The sequence below is a fragment of the Argentina silus genome (assembly GCF_951799395.1).
Source record: "Argentina silus genome assembly, chromosome: 4".
NCBI classification, from domain to species: Eukaryota; Metazoa; Chordata; class Actinopteri; order Argentiniformes; family Argentinidae; genus Argentina; species Argentina silus.
The window spans coordinates 8,206,033-8,222,558 of NC_139658.1; the positions used below are offsets into that span (position 1 = coordinate 8,206,033).

At 44.0% G+C, this 16,526-nt stretch overlaps 2 protein-coding genes across 2 annotated transcripts; both read left to right on the top strand.

The window, feature by feature from the left end:
• Positions 1 to 238: 238 nt before the first annotated feature.
• rdh5 (retinol dehydrogenase 5 (11-cis/9-cis)) lies at positions 239 to 2,892 on the top strand (the record flags this gene model as incomplete). The annotated part of the gene is made up of 5 exons (XM_083667670.1): positions 239 to 587; positions 1,714 to 1,972; positions 2,171 to 2,334; positions 2,550 to 2,771; positions 2,835 to 2,892. The coding sequence occupies 4 exons, from the start codon at positions 239 to 241 to the stop codon at positions 2,768 to 2,770; spliced, it is 993 nt and encodes a 330-aa protein (XP_083523796.1). The 3' UTR covers position 2,771; positions 2,835 to 2,892.
• Positions 2,893 to 3,860: 968 nt separating this feature from the next.
• gls2b (glutaminase 2b (liver, mitochondrial)) lies at positions 3,861 to 15,852 on the top strand. The gene is made up of 18 exons (XM_083668064.1): positions 3,861 to 3,905; positions 4,219 to 4,318; positions 4,895 to 5,019; positions 6,651 to 6,780; positions 7,029 to 7,108; positions 7,370 to 7,533; positions 8,728 to 8,786; positions 11,459 to 11,491; positions 11,935 to 11,993; positions 12,133 to 12,199; positions 12,507 to 12,557; positions 12,937 to 13,113; positions 13,485 to 13,616; positions 13,901 to 13,993; positions 14,260 to 14,321; positions 14,573 to 14,649; positions 14,837 to 14,900; positions 15,227 to 15,852. The coding sequence occupies exons 1-18, from the start codon at positions 3,880 to 3,882 to the stop codon at positions 15,375 to 15,377; spliced, it is 1,650 nt and encodes a 549-aa protein (XP_083524190.1). The 5' UTR covers positions 3,861 to 3,879; the 3' UTR covers positions 15,378 to 15,852.
• Positions 15,853 to 16,526: the final 674 nt, after the last annotated feature.

Below are 16,526 nucleotides of genomic sequence, written 5' to 3' on the forward strand. Positions count from 1 at the left end.
TTCACTTCACCATACAGAATCATCTATCAAAACACAACATGGATATGGATTCTGTGTATGAGTTTTTAGGGTAAGATAGAGCAAATTTCTCCTACTGTATGTATTCTGAATCCTAAATTTAGATCCTTCGATTTATGCATACAGTACATCTTTCAAGTTAGGTTTTGCCATTAGAGATGATGCGAATCAAAATGCCTATTCAATGCATAATCAATCAATCAATAAGTCAATTAACCAAATGATCTGCGTTCCGATCTGCAGGAGGGAGCACATGTGTTGTTATGGCGCCACCACCTTCGTGGTGCTGTGGGTGCTGGTGTGGCTGTACAGGGACAGCCTGGAGACAGACAACATCAAGGAGAAGTATGTCTTTGTGACCGGCTGTGACTCTGGGTTCGGGAACCTGCTGTGTAGGAAGCTAGACCGCCGTGGGTTCAAGGTGCTAGCTGGGTGCTTAACAGAGAAAGGAGCGGATGACCTGAAGAGGGCTGCAGGGCCGAACCTGAAGACCGTTCTGCTGGACGTGACGAGTCTGGACAGCATCCAGAAAGCCATGGAGTGGACCAAGAAGGAGGTCAGAGATAAGGGTGAGAGACTACTGAGGTTTAGGTCTTTTCTATTGGGGTATTCTTGATTTTTGTTTTATTTTTTATGATGTAGTATGATGTATGATGGATGTGTATGTAATGGTCAGACTGGTGAACCCAAGTGCAGAACACAGACTAGGAGCCGAGATCAGTGAAACCCCAAACTGGGGTGTATTTATTGAGGAAAGGCTGAATGAGCCGATATTTAGGCAGGTAGTCTGGTAAGGGTCAGGCAGGCGGTTGGTCAGGTAGGCAGGGATCAAACAGGTAAGCTGGCAGGCAAGACAGGCAGAGTTCAGGCAGGTAATTGGATTGGCAGACAGGCATAGGTCGAGCAGGGAGGTGGGTAATCAGACAGGCAGAGGTCGGGCAGGCAGGCGGGTAGTCAGACAGGCAGGGGTCGAGCAGGCAGGCGGCTAGTCAGACAGGCAGAGGTCGGGCAGGCAGGCGGGTAGTCAGACAGGCAGGGGTCGAGCAGGCAGGCGGCTAGTCAGACAGGCAGGGGTCGAGCAGGCAGGCGGCTAGTCAGACAGGCAGGGGTCGAGCAGGCAGGCGGCTAGTCAGACAGGCAGGGTTCAGGCAAGCAGGTCGGGACAGGAGTCAGGAGGAACTGAGGTCACAGAAACAAACAGGGTAAGGAGGCAGGGAAGGCTAAGAAGCAGGAACTATGAATAGTTGCTAGAAGCGTGACTAACAATAACTGAGGTTACGGTCAGGGTAGTGAAGGTTGAATCGGGTATATATGGCAAACACTGGTAATGAGGATGGGAAGCAGCTGGTCATCTGAGTCCTGCACACCTGACACCACTCCTGAAATCAGCCTGACCAGACGAGAGAGAGAAAGACTGCCCTCTACCTAGAGGTAGAGGATGTGACAGTGTATGTGAGTGTTGTTCTTTTATGAGTTGTCACCAGACAACCTTGGTTGGTATGGCAATAAAGTATTGAATCTTGAATCTTTTTTTAGGGAAGGGGTTACTTTGGCAGCTACTGTTATGTATATGTAACTTACTGGGTTTGAACCTAGGTCACATGCGTGGTAGCCTGCCGAGCTAAAGCCTATATAAAAATAAATAAATAATATATATATAAAGATCATTCTTCATCCTTATTTCATGTTGCACAGGACTATGGGGTATAGTGAACAATGCTGGACGCTCCCTCCCTATGGGGCCGTCGGAGTGGATGAAAGTGCAGGACTTTGACAGCACACTGAAGGTCAACATGACCGGAGTGATAGCCATGACCCTCACCTTCCTGCCGCTCATCAAGCAGTGCCAAGGCCGCATCGTGAACGTGGCGTCCGTGCTGGGCAGGGTGGCAGCTAATGGCGGTGGATACTGCATCTCCAAGTTCGCCGTGGAGTCCTTCTCTGACTGCCTAAGGTACAGGCACTTTCTCAACTCGATTCCCTCAACGTCCTCTCCTTCGTTCTCTCCTTGCTTCCTTCAAAAAGCACTGTCATTGATATACTGTACTATAGTATACTATAATCTATTTAAAGCAGTCAACAATATGGAATGTTGTTTATTGTGGGTTTTTTTAGAAGCCCTGTCAAGCCATGCTATTTCCTTTTTTTTCAGGAGGGATATCCACTATTTTGGGATCAAGGTGTGCATCATTGAACCAGGGTTCTTCAAGACTGCTGTGACCAGTCTAGACCCCATAGAGAGAGAGCTGCATCGCCTATGGAACGAGCTGACACCTGAAGTACAGGCCAGTTATGGCGAAAAATACCTGGATAAGTGTAAGTAGACAGTTGTTGTTTTAGAACCGTTTTATCTTAGATACATATATCACCTAGCAGATGACTCCTTTGTAACGCAACGCAACTGAAAAAACACACCAGTTCCTTGTATATGTTCCAAGCAGTCCGCACCTTCTCCTCCATTGTACAAAAACATTTCCTAGCAATTGTGTCAATATCAGTATTTGTTTTCATTCTCTTCCCAACCTATGTAGATATCAATGTCCAGCGTTTGATCATGAACGCTATCTGTGACTCTGACCTGAGTAAAGTGACCAACTGCATGGAGCACGCCCTGACTGCTGCCCATCCTCGTACCCGCTACAGCGCCGGCTGGGACGCTAAGTTAGGATGGATCCCCCTCTCTTACCTGCCCTCCTTCGTCATTGACATCGCCCTGAAGCTGGTGATGCCGCGCCCTGCTAAGAGTGTGTAGTGTCAGCCAGTTCAGCCAGTTCAGCCAGTTCAGCCAGTTCAGCCAGTTCAGCCAGTTCAGCCAGTTCAGCCAGTTCCATTCAATAGATTTGAATTGTGTGAACCACCCTACTGTGCCTTTTTTTTCTCCACCAATATTTATGTTGCTTATAGCTCAATATTCTTTACTCTGTAGGCAAAATGAATGTGGATTTTATAATCATATTTTGTTTGTTGGAATGCACTGATCAACTTGACATTCAATAAGGGTTATTATTGAAAGAACTGATGTTCATTATATGAACACAAATAATAAAATAAAACATAATGATTAAAGACATTTGGTTTGGGTATGTATCTGCTCCACAGACATCTCTTTACTACGCTATTGTCATTTCAACGCATGTAGCCGGATTCTCACTAAACTGAACGTATACATTTCTTACACATGGCTGTTTGACTACAGTATTTGTCAGGAAAGAAAACGCTTTATTCATAATATAGCCTACTTGCCATAAATGCAATCATTACATCCCTAGTTATAAGTCAAGTTAGACTAGTCAACATTGTGGTGTTGCATCATATAAGTGGTTGATTATGGACAGGTTAGAGGAGTTGATTTGAACTTCCTGTGTCTTTGGCGCCGTTTTAGCGTCGTTAATCATCACCTGAACTGGCACGTGGCTTTATGCTTTATGCTTTCTCATTGGTCACTGCACTGACCAATACCCTGTCAGATACTGGCGGAGTCGTGGCTCTTACGCTCTTCTTAACAGAGACGGTTAACTTCTAATGAGAGATAACGGCATTTTTTATTCCAACCTTACTTCGACGGTTAACCGAACGAAAGTGTGGACTATTCGACACATAACAGTCAAGTAGAAATATCGAAGCAGTCTCGTCACCTTTTATCTCTCTATCTATTGATTACATGCGTAGAGTGACGCCATGCACTGTTTGAAAATATTGCGCTTGACGAACTCAGCAGCTGTGGAGTGCTTGGTGAAAGACGCGACTAAGAAAGTTGTATTGGGTTGTTCTAATGGCGCCTTGGTGGGTTTTCGTAACGTACAACCATCGCAAAGTCTCAATACAAGTTCAGCAAGCCTTCACCGGCGACCTCCCGCAGACATGGAAAACGCGCATCTCAAAGAAATGTAAGTTTGTTTCATGGTCTTATGAGTCCAATAGTATTACCTGTCTAGTGGTTCATTGTGACATTTGCCCTCATATTATAGGGAGGCAAGGTAGATGGTGTCTATTACATTAGTAGGGCATATTATTATTGTCACTATCTTTAGCCTATTGGCACACTTATTTGGTTTGATAAGCCATGTGGAATAACTTCTGCTGCTGTTTCCGAAGCACTGGTCTGTCTATGAATAGGAATCCAATGACATAAGAATTCAATTACATTAGTCTGTCTGTGTTATTTTAAGCTCTCAACTGTATCCCCTTGTGTTGCTGTAGGAGTATGAATGGAAAGGGACTCTTCTCAGGGGTAGAAGATATGCTGTTCTACACTATCACAGAGGGGCAGGAAAAGGTCCCGGTCTCTCACTTTATCTCTGTGAGTCATGCACCCACACACACAACAACCAGGCACACCCTCACATTCCCTCACATTACCTCACACACACACACACACACACACACACACACACACACACACACACCACTGTGCCCTCACACAGATATAAAGACATTAGGTCTCTTGAGACATTTACCATGCATGTTATGCGATGTTCTGCATTGTTGGTATAGCACAAACCTTCACCTGTCACCACTTGAGCTATACATACTCTTGAGTGCAAAGGCTATCTGGGACCTGAGCCACCATGGAATGGTCTCTTCTTGCACTGACACACTCTTTCCAGTGTCCACAGGAAATAGATAAAGTAAGAAATGACAAACAAGTCCCACAAGTTCATTTTTGTAAATGTGCCTCAGGCAAAGATAGCTTTAAGTTAGCCTGGTTCCAATCCAACTGCCTCTTCCAACACACACACACACACACACACACACACACACACACACACAGAATAATGAGTTGTGGTGTTGAATGACAGGGTACTAGGCCAGTGTAGTTGATTGTTTTTGTTTGGCTGATAATAACATGAATGTCTCCTGATCCTAACCCTTGTAGGCCCTGAGGAGCACTGGTCTTCTCACATCCGACCCCCGTCTCCGAGAGTGTATGGGCAAGCTCCGGCGTTCCGTACGGGAAGCCGCCGGTGGTGAGGTCATGATGGACCGAGAGCTCTTCCGGAAGTAAGTTCTGGTCTGAGTAGGGGGGAAGTGGCCCATAGATGCTGATCTGGGCTCAGGTTTGTGTTTTCCCCACTGAGGGTTAAAGGCAGACTCTGGGATATGACGTCATCGCGAAATGCACCTCCTGTATGCTCTGCCATCTTCCGTCAGAGGGACAGTGAAACAAGTGGACACTCTTGTTCACTACAATATCTCTGGTGAAAGTTGCTCTGTTTTCAGAGGTGTTATGTCATATCCCAGAGTCTACCTTTAAGGTTAGAGTTTAGGGAGGGTAAACTGATCCTAGATCTGGGCTTAGGGACAGCGTCCCGGTCAGATAGATCCCTGTCTCTGTCTCTCACACACACTCACCACATTTCTGTCTCCTCTTACCGTGAGGTGTCATGGTGGAACTGGGCTATATTTAGTCTGTCCTCTCTGCATTCCACGTTCGCCAAGGGTCTGTTGTATCTTCCTATCTCTTTCTCTCTCTCTCTCTCTCTCTCTCTCTCTAACATACACATTTACTTTCTATGCCTCTCTCACACTGTCTTGTCTTTTGTAGTGTCAGTATAAGTAAGATTGAGACTCAACAGCATTATGCTGTTATGACTATGAAAGCATTATGTGCTTCTTGTGCAGCATGAATTTGAACCTAATCTTGTCTTGCTATAGCTATAGGGCTCTGGTCAGATTGATGGCTGACAGCTGCTTTCTGCCTCAGGCAACACACACACACGCATGCATGCGCGTACACACAAGCACGCGCACACACACACACACACACACACACACACGCCTGTCTAGCCTTTGAGAGAGGAGCCCCAACTCTATGGCCTACAGTGAAATTGGGCCAGTGTGTGTTACAGTATGTGACCCCTATCCCACTTAGTTGTTGTCGTCGTCGTTGCTTGCTTCCTGATTGGAATTATCATGGAAAACACAGTTAGAGTTGAGCTACGGGAGAATGCAAATTCCATTCTCTGTGCGCACACACTGCTAATTATATATGCTCTGTCCTATCATCCTCCAACACATGGCTTTATTTCCTGCCTGAGGTCTTAGCTGAAAGTGAAAAACTGAGGCATAGCCTATAACCTCACTCAGCCTCTGAGGTTGGAATTGGCTGAGCGTTTTACTCCTTAGCAGGAATCAGAGTCTGCTCATTTAAATAGATAAAATAAGTAATCTCCATAGCTGATAGCCTGTCTTCATAGCTGAAACACTGCTTGGTGGGAAAAGCCAATATCGCTATGAAAGGCCATGGGTCTGTAGAATGTAAACAACTGGAGACATTAGTTAATTAATGGTAAAATAGGATATGGACTGTTTTGCCCCAAGGTAAACAAAGTTGAAGAGTAATTCACTTGTATTTACGGTTAATAAGCAACCGAATTAGCAATTAGACTCTCTCCCATCTTAACATTACAGCCTGTCTCAAAAAATGATGATTTGTTTTATGTTTACATTCTGCAGTCTATGACAAATTGTCTTTCATAGCATATTGAATCCTTCACTTCAACTAGATTTCTGCTGCAATTCATGCCCTAGCAAATATGCTCTATGACTCTCGGTTTGAGTATTGTTCATATCATTATTGGCCAATCAGGTGTGTTGGAGGTAACATCGCTGTGTTGTTGACTCATCCCCAGGTGCGTTGGCGGTAACATCGTCCTCCTGATCCAGGCCTTCAGAAAGAAGTTCATCATCCCAGAGTTTGATAAATTTGTGCATAAAATAGACCAGATCTTTGACAGCGTTCAAAAGCAAGAGCAAGGACAAGTACGTCTCTCTGCCCCCCCCCCCCCCCCCCCCCCACCCACACCCTGGTACAGCTTTCACATCCTGTTTCTGTCTCCTCCTAGCTGACTCTCTCTCTCTCTCTCTCTCTCACATCCTGTCTCTGTCTGCCTCCTCCTAGCTCTCTCATTCCAAATCAGGAGATGACATTACAGTACAAGTACAGTCAGGCAACGTGTGATGTGTGTGTGTGTGGTGTAATACATGAACATCTGCTTCTCTGGATTCAGGTAGCAGATTACATTCCCCACCTGGCCAAGTTCAGCCCTGAGCTCTGGGGCGTATCTTTGTGTACAGTGGACGGACAGAGGTGAGTGGAGCTGGCCAAGAGGTTAAACACAGGCTATGGAAATCTTAGTGCTACGAAGTTTTACGGAAAACGCACTCCTCTATGTTTGTGGCTTAAAGGGGCAATCTGGGATTCAAACAATAACAAAGCGGTTTCGGTTAACAGCTGGGATGGGGCTGGAGAAATGTATACACTCTAAAATGTACACTCTCCCACCCCCCCTGTCCTCCTCTCCCTCTCCCACCCCCCCTGTCCTACTCTCAATCTCTCCCCCCCGTGCAGACACTCAGTAGGGGACACCAAGGTGCCTTTCTGCCTGCAGTCGTGTGTGAAGCCTCTGGAGTACGCCATTGCCATCCACGAGGCCGGGACAGAGAAGGTTCATCGCTATGTAGGAATGGAGCCCAGCGGGCTCAAGTTCAACAAGCTGTCTCTGGATGAGGAAGGTTGGTAAGGGAATTCCATTCTTCTATCTCTGCCTCTGGGTCAATGCTAAGTGGGATCCTTGGGACAGCCGACTCTGACGTCAACCCATTGAAGATGAGATTTTAAACAGTTAAGGTTAAGGTTAGGGTTATGGTTAGGGGAAGTTTACCCGAAATCCATAATGCATCCATAATGCATGGTCAATTCATAATGCATACCGCCTTGAACTATCACCATTTCGGGTGCAGCTGCATCATAGCTATCGAAACGCGAGATCTGTGTTTACTTCCTAGAAAATTGTCATTCCGCATTAAAATACGTTAAACGAGAGTTTTTGAACGTTTTTGAAAGCAACAAATTCACAAGATTACAGGGGAAAATTCCGTTGTCAGGGTTCGGGTTAGTTTTTAGGGTATGGTCATCCCAAGGATCCCACTTAGCATCTTACCACTCTTTCTCTGCTTCTGGGGCTCATTTGTACTGTGGCTTTCTTTTGAGGAAAGATTCAATCCATTTCAGTAAAGCTTTATTGTCCCACACAAACATTGCCCATACATTTTACAAGTACACAATGTAAAAACACGATAAATGGGTTCACAATCACAAATGCACAGACATAGTGATTAGATACCGCCAGTGCAGCCAGGGCCATGTGAGGAAACAATATTGTTCCTCAAGATCGAGTCAACATGATAGCTTTATCTCCTGTTCTGGTCTAATTTCTAGAAAGACTGACTCACCTCTCAAAACATTAAATTATCCATTCTGCTTCCTTGAGTCTAATGTATTAACATTTCAGTCAGGACCCTCATGTCAGTTTAATCAGAACTTGAATGAAAATGGTAATACATTTAACTTTGGCGTAATTGGATGGCTCTGCTCTGTATAGCCCATGACTTATCAACCCCACCCCCCACCCCCCCCCCGTAGGTAGGCTAAATACAGAGCGACCTAGTGGATGGAGGCTGGGGTGGTGGGGTGGTGGGGTGGTGGGTGGGTGGGTGGGACGACCAACAAGGATTACTCATAGTCAGTGGCGTCACACTGTTTAATCATGGTGGAGTGTTGCAAACCCGGCTGCTTTTCAGCCTTGTCCCTGAACATGTGATGTTTTAGCATCCAGGTGAATCAGCTGTCCGTCACCTAGAGTGCCCTGCCTGAACCAACGCAAGCTTCACAGCTGATAACCAACCGACTTGTTTTCTTTCCCTTAGACAAACCCCACAACCCCATGGTGAATGCAGGTGCCATTGTCATCAGTTCTCTTATCAAGGTAAACATGGTTTTACATTTACATTTAAGCCATTTAGTAAACAGACGCCCATGCTTGGCCTTGCATGTTGACGCTCAATCGGCCCATAAAACCACCTCTCTCAATAGTCTGCTCACGTCACTGCATCAAGTCACTGACACCGCGGTCAAGATAACCTGGCTCTGTAGTGTCACTCTCTGTGTCACTGTAGTGCAGTTTCAAAACAAGACTTTCTGATGCACTGATTGTATTTGTGTACAACAAATCTCCTCTACATCTATCCTCATACTGGACCATCTCCATACACACCTGTATGGAGCCTGTACCCTCTACAGTGCCTTCAGAAAGTATTCAGACCCCTTCACTTTTTCCACATTTTGTTGTGTTTCTGACTCAATTTAAAATGGATTAAATAAAAAGAATTTGCCATCAATCCACACACAATACCCCCGAATGACAAAGTGAAAACAGGTTTTTAGAAATTTCAGTAAATTTATTAAAATTGAAATACAGAAATACCTCATGTACATAAGTATTCAGACCCTTTGCTATGACACTCTCAAAATTCTTTTATTTAGCTAAAATGCAAAAATAAAAGAAATAAATAAATACAATCTCATGTACAGTAAATGCTATAATAATGCTTGCATTTTTTGGAGATTCATAACAAAGTGGTATACAGTATAAATGCATGTCACCACTGCTCAGACCACCTAAGTCCATTGGAGGTCCGTTGGCTGAATGTTTGGCAGGTGAAGCAAATGTGAAGTTTTGGGACGGCATCAAAATCCAGGTCACCTGAAAGCCTTTGCCCCCATAACCGACTTAGTGGACCTTGTCCCTGAAACATGCTGTTGGCTGGGGGAGACTTTGGCCACGTGTACAGTACAGCAGTGTAGTGTGTCTCTTCTCTCTCTCTGACCCTGGTCTTCCACTGCCTCCTGTCTCAGTGCTGGGTTCACTCTCCCCATGCAAGGAGGATTAATTAAGGAGCCAATTAATGGGGCTCTTTGTTGAGGGTCTGTGTCTGTGTGTCTGTGTGTCTGTGTGTGTGTGTGTGTGTGTGTGTGTGTGTGTGTGTGTGTGTGTGTGTGTGTGTGTGTGTGTGTGTGTGTGTGTGTGTGTGTGTGTGTGTGTGTGTGTGTGTGTGTGTGTGTGTGTGTGTGTGTGTGTGTGTGTGTGTGTGTGTGTGTGTGTGTGTGTCTGTGCTATCTCCGACAGAGAGAGAAGTCAGATAGACTGAGGAAAGGTTAACTGATAGGGAACAGAGCATAAAGACTTCTCTGAGCTCTATCTAAGTCAAGTGGTAGTGGAGGCAACTTATGCCTTGCTATTCAGAATGCTCTTATCTAAATACATATGTAGGACTAGGTCGGGAATGTATCGGTAGATTAATCAAGTAATAGGAAAACATGTACAAAATTAAAAATGAGTTAATACATTTGTACCTATTATTTGTTTAATCTACCGATACTTTACTTTACAGCCCTAGTCCTACATATGTATTCATATGTAACATTCACACACACACCCTCTACAAGGAGCCCCAGTAATGCTATACAGAATGCTCTTATCTGAATACATATGTAGGACTAGAGCAGTAAAGTATCGGTAGATTCATCAAAAAAAATGTAATGGACTACAGCCCTAGTTTAGTATTATCTAATGCCCCAAAACATGTGTTTGACGTGCTGAGTTTAACAACATGATTATGATCTTGAACCTCGCTCTGTGCTGCATCCCCTGATGACCTCCTGTCTTTCACCACCTTGTGTCAGCTGAGGTTAGGGCTTCAACATGTGGAATCATTTACAGTGCCTTCGGAAAGTATTCAGACCCCTTCACTTCTTCCACATTTTGTTGTGTTATAGACAAATTAAATTAAATTAAATTAAAATAATTTGCCATCAATTCACACACAATACCCCAGAATGACAAAGCGAAAACATGTTTTTTGACATTTCAGTACATTTATTAAAATTGAAATACAGAAATACCTCATGTACATAAGTATTCAGACCATTTCTATAAATCAGAGACCCTATAAAAAATTACATGTTATTATCCTTGCATTAAGATGGACTTAATTCAATTTATTGAGTGATTTGTTGGTGACATTTTTGCATATTAGCTAATTTTAAGAGTTTCATAGCAAAGGGTCTGAATACTGATATACATGAGGTATTTCTGGATTTCAATTTTAATAAATTTACTGAAATTAAAAAAAAAAACTTGTTTTCGCTTTGTCATTCTGGGGTATTGTGTGTGGATTGATGGCAAACCATTTTAAATTGAGTCTATAACACAACAAAATGTGGAAAAAGTGAAGGGGTCTGAATACTTTCCAAAGGCAGTATATAGTCAAATGGATAGCCTTCTATTTACAGTATTGTATCCTGCAATCCTTTAGAACACTGCCCCCCAGTAGCAGACCAAACTAAATGCACATGGGATTATTTGTAAGCATAAATGCACAACAGGGTGTGTATTACCAGCCGGCATCCACACACACTCTCTTCCTGCGGTGTGACACGAACGAGACCACATGTCTGCGCCTTTGACCGCAGCAGAGTCCGTGGTTAAACCACGATTTCGCACACCCCCTTGTGTGGTGTTGCTTTTATAAGCACATTGGTACTGTATGGTCGCCTTTTGTTTACGTGGTTGTTTTTCCTGTCGCTTTATCTCATCAGCCCGGCGCTAACAAGGCAGAGAAGTTTGACTATGTAAGTAGATTTCATGTGTTGTCATTCACTTCACCTCTCTTTCTTACAATCCCTGAAATACAATACACCATACCAGCCACATCGACTCAGACTCATACAGGACACCTTTACTGTTAATAAATAATCATAATTAATTATTATTATTTATTTTTTTAATTGGCTTCTGGCATTACGACTGCCAATGGCCCCTGGTGTGAGCATTGATTACTTTGTCTTATGATGACTGTTGGATAGTCACTTACTTAAACAAATTTATTTGTTGTAAGTCGCTTTGGATAAAGGCGTCTGCTAAATGCCATAAATGTAAAATGTAAATGTACTGTGACAGACTACATACCAGAGGACATGCTCTTCAAAATCAAGGACATGATTTCTACCTCCACCAGCCTCCGCTGGTATATACTGAACATGTTTGTCAATTAGTCCATATTATTACTCCTCAGGTGATGGACTTTGTGAAGAAGATGGCAGGTGGAGAGTATGTCGGCTTCAGCAACGCCACGTAAGTGTGTATGCCATGTCCCACTCGTCCATTTATCTGCAGTTATAAAGTGCTAAAGCAGTGTCAGTTTCTCCAATATTTGCTGCATTATTTATGTTATTGTATTGATTGAGGCTTTTGTTTTTTGTGTGTGTCTCAGGTTCCAGTCAGAAAAAGAAACAGGCGATAGGAATTTTGCAATCGGATACTACCTCAAGGAGAAGAAGGTCAGTGGAGAGATGGGGAGAGAGAGAGAGAGGGGGGAGACAGAGAAGGGGATGGGGGGGAGAAGAGAGAAAGAAAGAGAGAGAGAGAAAGGGGCTTTGATGTTGTAAAGAAAAATGGAAATTGAATCTGTTGGTTTTTTTAATAGGACATTTCACCATCACATAACATAAATAACAACAGAACACACAACAAGACAGCAAAATGTAATCAGTATTGAAACATAGCTCCTGACAGTGAGAGAAGTTGATATTCAAGACATCTACCTGTGTGATATTAATAATTGTCATAACTGATCTCCATCTCCAGTGTTTTCCTGGTGGAGCAGACATGATTGATGCGCTGGACTTCTATTTCCAGGTGAACTACACATGATATGATGTTTGGCTGTTTTTGTACAGCAGGCGAGGCTGGTGGAGGTAGAAATCAGAAGACGGGCTCATTGTAATGCATGGAACGGAATGAGGAATGGTATCAAACACAATGACATCCGCCACATTTGACTACTTCCTCTCCCTCTCACCTGTGGCCCACTTCTTTCTCAAAAAGCATTGAAGGACAATATGTAAGGGGAGGAGCCTCCATCTTCTCCTTTAATGACTGTTGAGTAGCAAGCGAGTGGAGAGGACACAGGAGAAGATGTTAGGAATCGAGTTTCTAACATTTGAGAAAGGGCCTGTATCTCCTCTGTCTGACCTGACCCGCCCTTCACCCCCCCCCCCCCCCCCCTCCACCTCAGCTATGCTCCATCGATGTGACCTGTGAGTCGGGGAGTGTCATGGCCGCCACACTGGCCAACGGGGGCATCTGTCCAATCACAGGAGAGGTTGTCCTGAGTGCCGAGGCTGTGAGGAACACCCTGAGTCTGATGCACTCCTGTGGCATGTACGACTTCTCTGGCCAGATGGCCTTCCACGTGAGTCATCATCGGAGAGGGGATTGGAATGCACTAGTCTAACAGGACCTGACACACACGCATACAGACACACACACTGAAGTTGGCGGACGGATTCTCTGACCCACTCTAAGCCTGGACTAGTCCCGGGCTAGTCCAGGCTTATCTTCAAAGTGTTTGTACCCGCCCTGTACGGTATGGTCAAAGAGAAGTATTCGCTGATTCATAAAAGCACAACATGCAAAATGAACCACATATTGAACTGACCCATACAGTACTATGTTCATCAACTGCATCATATATCCTGTTTCAACCCCCCCCCCACACCTCACCCTTCACAGGCAATGGCTGGATCTTTCTGGTTCTATCCCTCTGCTCTCTCCCTGTCCTAGGTGGGCTTGCCAGCCAAGTCTGGGGTGTCGGGGGCCGTGCTGCTGGTGGTGCCCAACGTCATGGGGGTGATGTGTTGGTCTCCTCCCTTAGACAGGGTGGGGAATAGCGTCCGGGGAATAGACTTCTGTCAGGTGAGACGCAGGGTCAAACATTACTTTTCCATACTATAAATGTTAATTGATTCAATTACTAAAAATGTTTAGAGGGAAAATACACTACGTAATGTTATGGCCATCCAATAATTAGTTTTTCATATTATAATATAGATGATGAAATTAGACATCTTTAAACATATCTTTCTTTTGAGTGAACATACACTACATAATGTTATCCTGGGACTCACTTACACACCCATATAGCTTATCAGATTCAAATAATCCTCTCAACTCTCTTTTTGTCTTGCTCTCCGCATTAGGAGCTGGTGTCCTTGTTTAACTTCCACAACTATGACAACCTGAGACACTTTGTTAAGAAGCAGGACCCTCGCAGGCAGTACGGGGACGACATGGTAAGTGACAGGTAGTGTTGCATGGCTAGACAGCTTACCTATTCTTTTTGAAGATGATGCAATGTTAAAGCAACAGGAAGGAGGGTTTGTTATTGTTAAAGTCAGAACTATGAAGGATGATGATGATGTTTTTTGGTTACTCCGTCTAAACATAGTATTTGTGTCTGTGGTGTATTTGTGTCTGTGGTGTATTTGTGTCTGTGGTGTATTTGTATTTGTGTCTGTGGTATGTGTGTGGTGTATTTGTGTCTGTGGTGTATTTGTAGAACAAGTCTGTGGTGAACCTGATGTTTGCAGCCTACAGTGGGGACGTGTCAGCCCTTAGGAGGTACGGTACCGTTAAAGCACTGTCTGACTGTTTACTGTTTACTGTCTGGTTTTATATGTGGTCCTTTGAATATCCGCTGCTGGAAATGATGGACCCCTTGGGGGTTAATACAGTACTACTCAAAATCAAGTATGCTTTTAGTTCTTGTTTTAGTTTCAACACATACGCTCTGTGCTTTTCATACCCCCTCCAATCTGACACCCATATGATGTGAGGTATATTTGATGCTGTCTCCTTCTCTTGCCTGTCAGGTTTGCTCTGTCGTCCATGGACATGGAGCTGAAGGACTACGACTCTAGAACAGCTCTTCATGTGGCTGCTGCAGAGGGTGAGGACCACTGGTTGCTCTGTCCTTCTTATTGTGGCCTGCTTTTTCAGACCCTTATTAAAGGGGCGGTCTGGGATTGGTACATACATGTTTAGGTTTAATCTGGTTCTGAGATGTTCATGGTGATTATTATAATGTTCATGTTCATTCATCAGAGTCTATAGAGTGACTTTGTGGTTGTGTTCAGGTCATGTGGAGGTTGTTCGGTTCCTGACCGCCATCTGCAAAGTCAACCCTTTTGTGAAAGACAGGTAAGAGGAAAAACAGCATCTTCAACCATCTCCACTCTCTCACTGCCTCACCTTGACATCTTTCATTTACAGGAAATTATATTTCTCTCTTCTGCTCCCTCATTATTTCTATCAGCCAGATGCTCATTCACTCAGTTTTCAGCTTTGTGGAAGTGGATAATATACAATAACTTTATTTTTCAATTGAGAGAACATATTTTTGCAGTGGTAGGCTGGAAAACAAGTGTGTACCTGTAAGGTACTATACTATCCTCCCCTCTCCTCTCCTCATTCCCCTCTCCTCATCCCCTCCTCATCCTCTCCTCATCCCCCTCATCTCTCCCCAGGTGGGGCAGCCTTCCCCAGGATGATGCCATGCAGTTTGGCCATGAGGAGGTGGTGAAGCTCCTTCAGGAGTACCAGCTGCTGTGCACCGAGAAGGAGAGGCCGCCGGAGGTGGAGCCCCCCAAGCTGGAGACTGTGGAGGGCATGGTGTGAGCTGTCACCACCCTACCGCTACCACTACTACAGGAATCTAAACAGAAGGAAGGGTCAGTTACGTCGTAAACCCCAAACTAATGCCGCACTGGGAGCCAGATTTGGAATGGAATGGAATTTCATTGAAATGTGGCATTAGTTCAGGGTAGATGACATAGCTGATTCATTAGGTTTAGATTCCTTGCCGTATGTAAGGAAACAAGGCCAAGATGTACAGTATGCATGTCTAGTCCTATGACTCCCATTCAAGATTTCTCTGCCTGACATTTCTGAGCTCTTCTCTCATACAGTATTTACACCCTCCTCTTCACCTACAATAGACAGGGTGAATTCAAACTCCCAGGACACTTCTGTGTGGCCCTTGTGAGAAATTCGACATATGTACACGCAGTAATTGACAATGACATGCAGAAATTCGACATATGTCATTGGAAGAAAAAAAGAGATTGATTGATGACATGATATGGATGGACAAAAACAGCTGAACCTTTCACCTCGATGAGGGTGATTATGTGTATCACATTAGAGAAACCCTTTGACTTTGCTGTGCGTAGGTGATCCATTACATTGGATACATGTTGCTAAATGTTACCATGTATTTATCATACAAAATCGTAATAATCAAGATTGATTACAACTTCAAGAATATGATTATTATCTAAGTAACATAGCTACTGTCCTTTCAAAATGTATCATACATACAGAGTTTATGTCATGACAGCAATCATTTTAAAAAAGAGAAATGTTTATATATTTTTTTTTTTAAATGGTGGATATTGCGTTTTGCAACAACTTCATTTTGATCCTCATTTTGCTGTATGGGCTCAGTCAATACTAAGGGGTCTACAACACACTATAAAGTCAAATCTCAAAAGTCTTTCCTTGATTCCTCACGTCCTCACTTCCTTCTCGAAACGCATTGGAGGAGAAGTTCTGAGGGGAGGATCGAGGGAAGACTTGAGAGTTGCCCTACGTCTCTGGGCACCTCTAACTTTATGGGGTTTTGTCTCATTGGCACCCAAACAAAACTCCATATTTGCAGTTAAGTATGATTCTAATGATGTGCCCTATGTGCCAATAGAATTCTGTCCCCTCAGTGGCCAAACTGTTGATAAAGGAGTGTGAGGGAAACTGTAGACTACAGCTCAC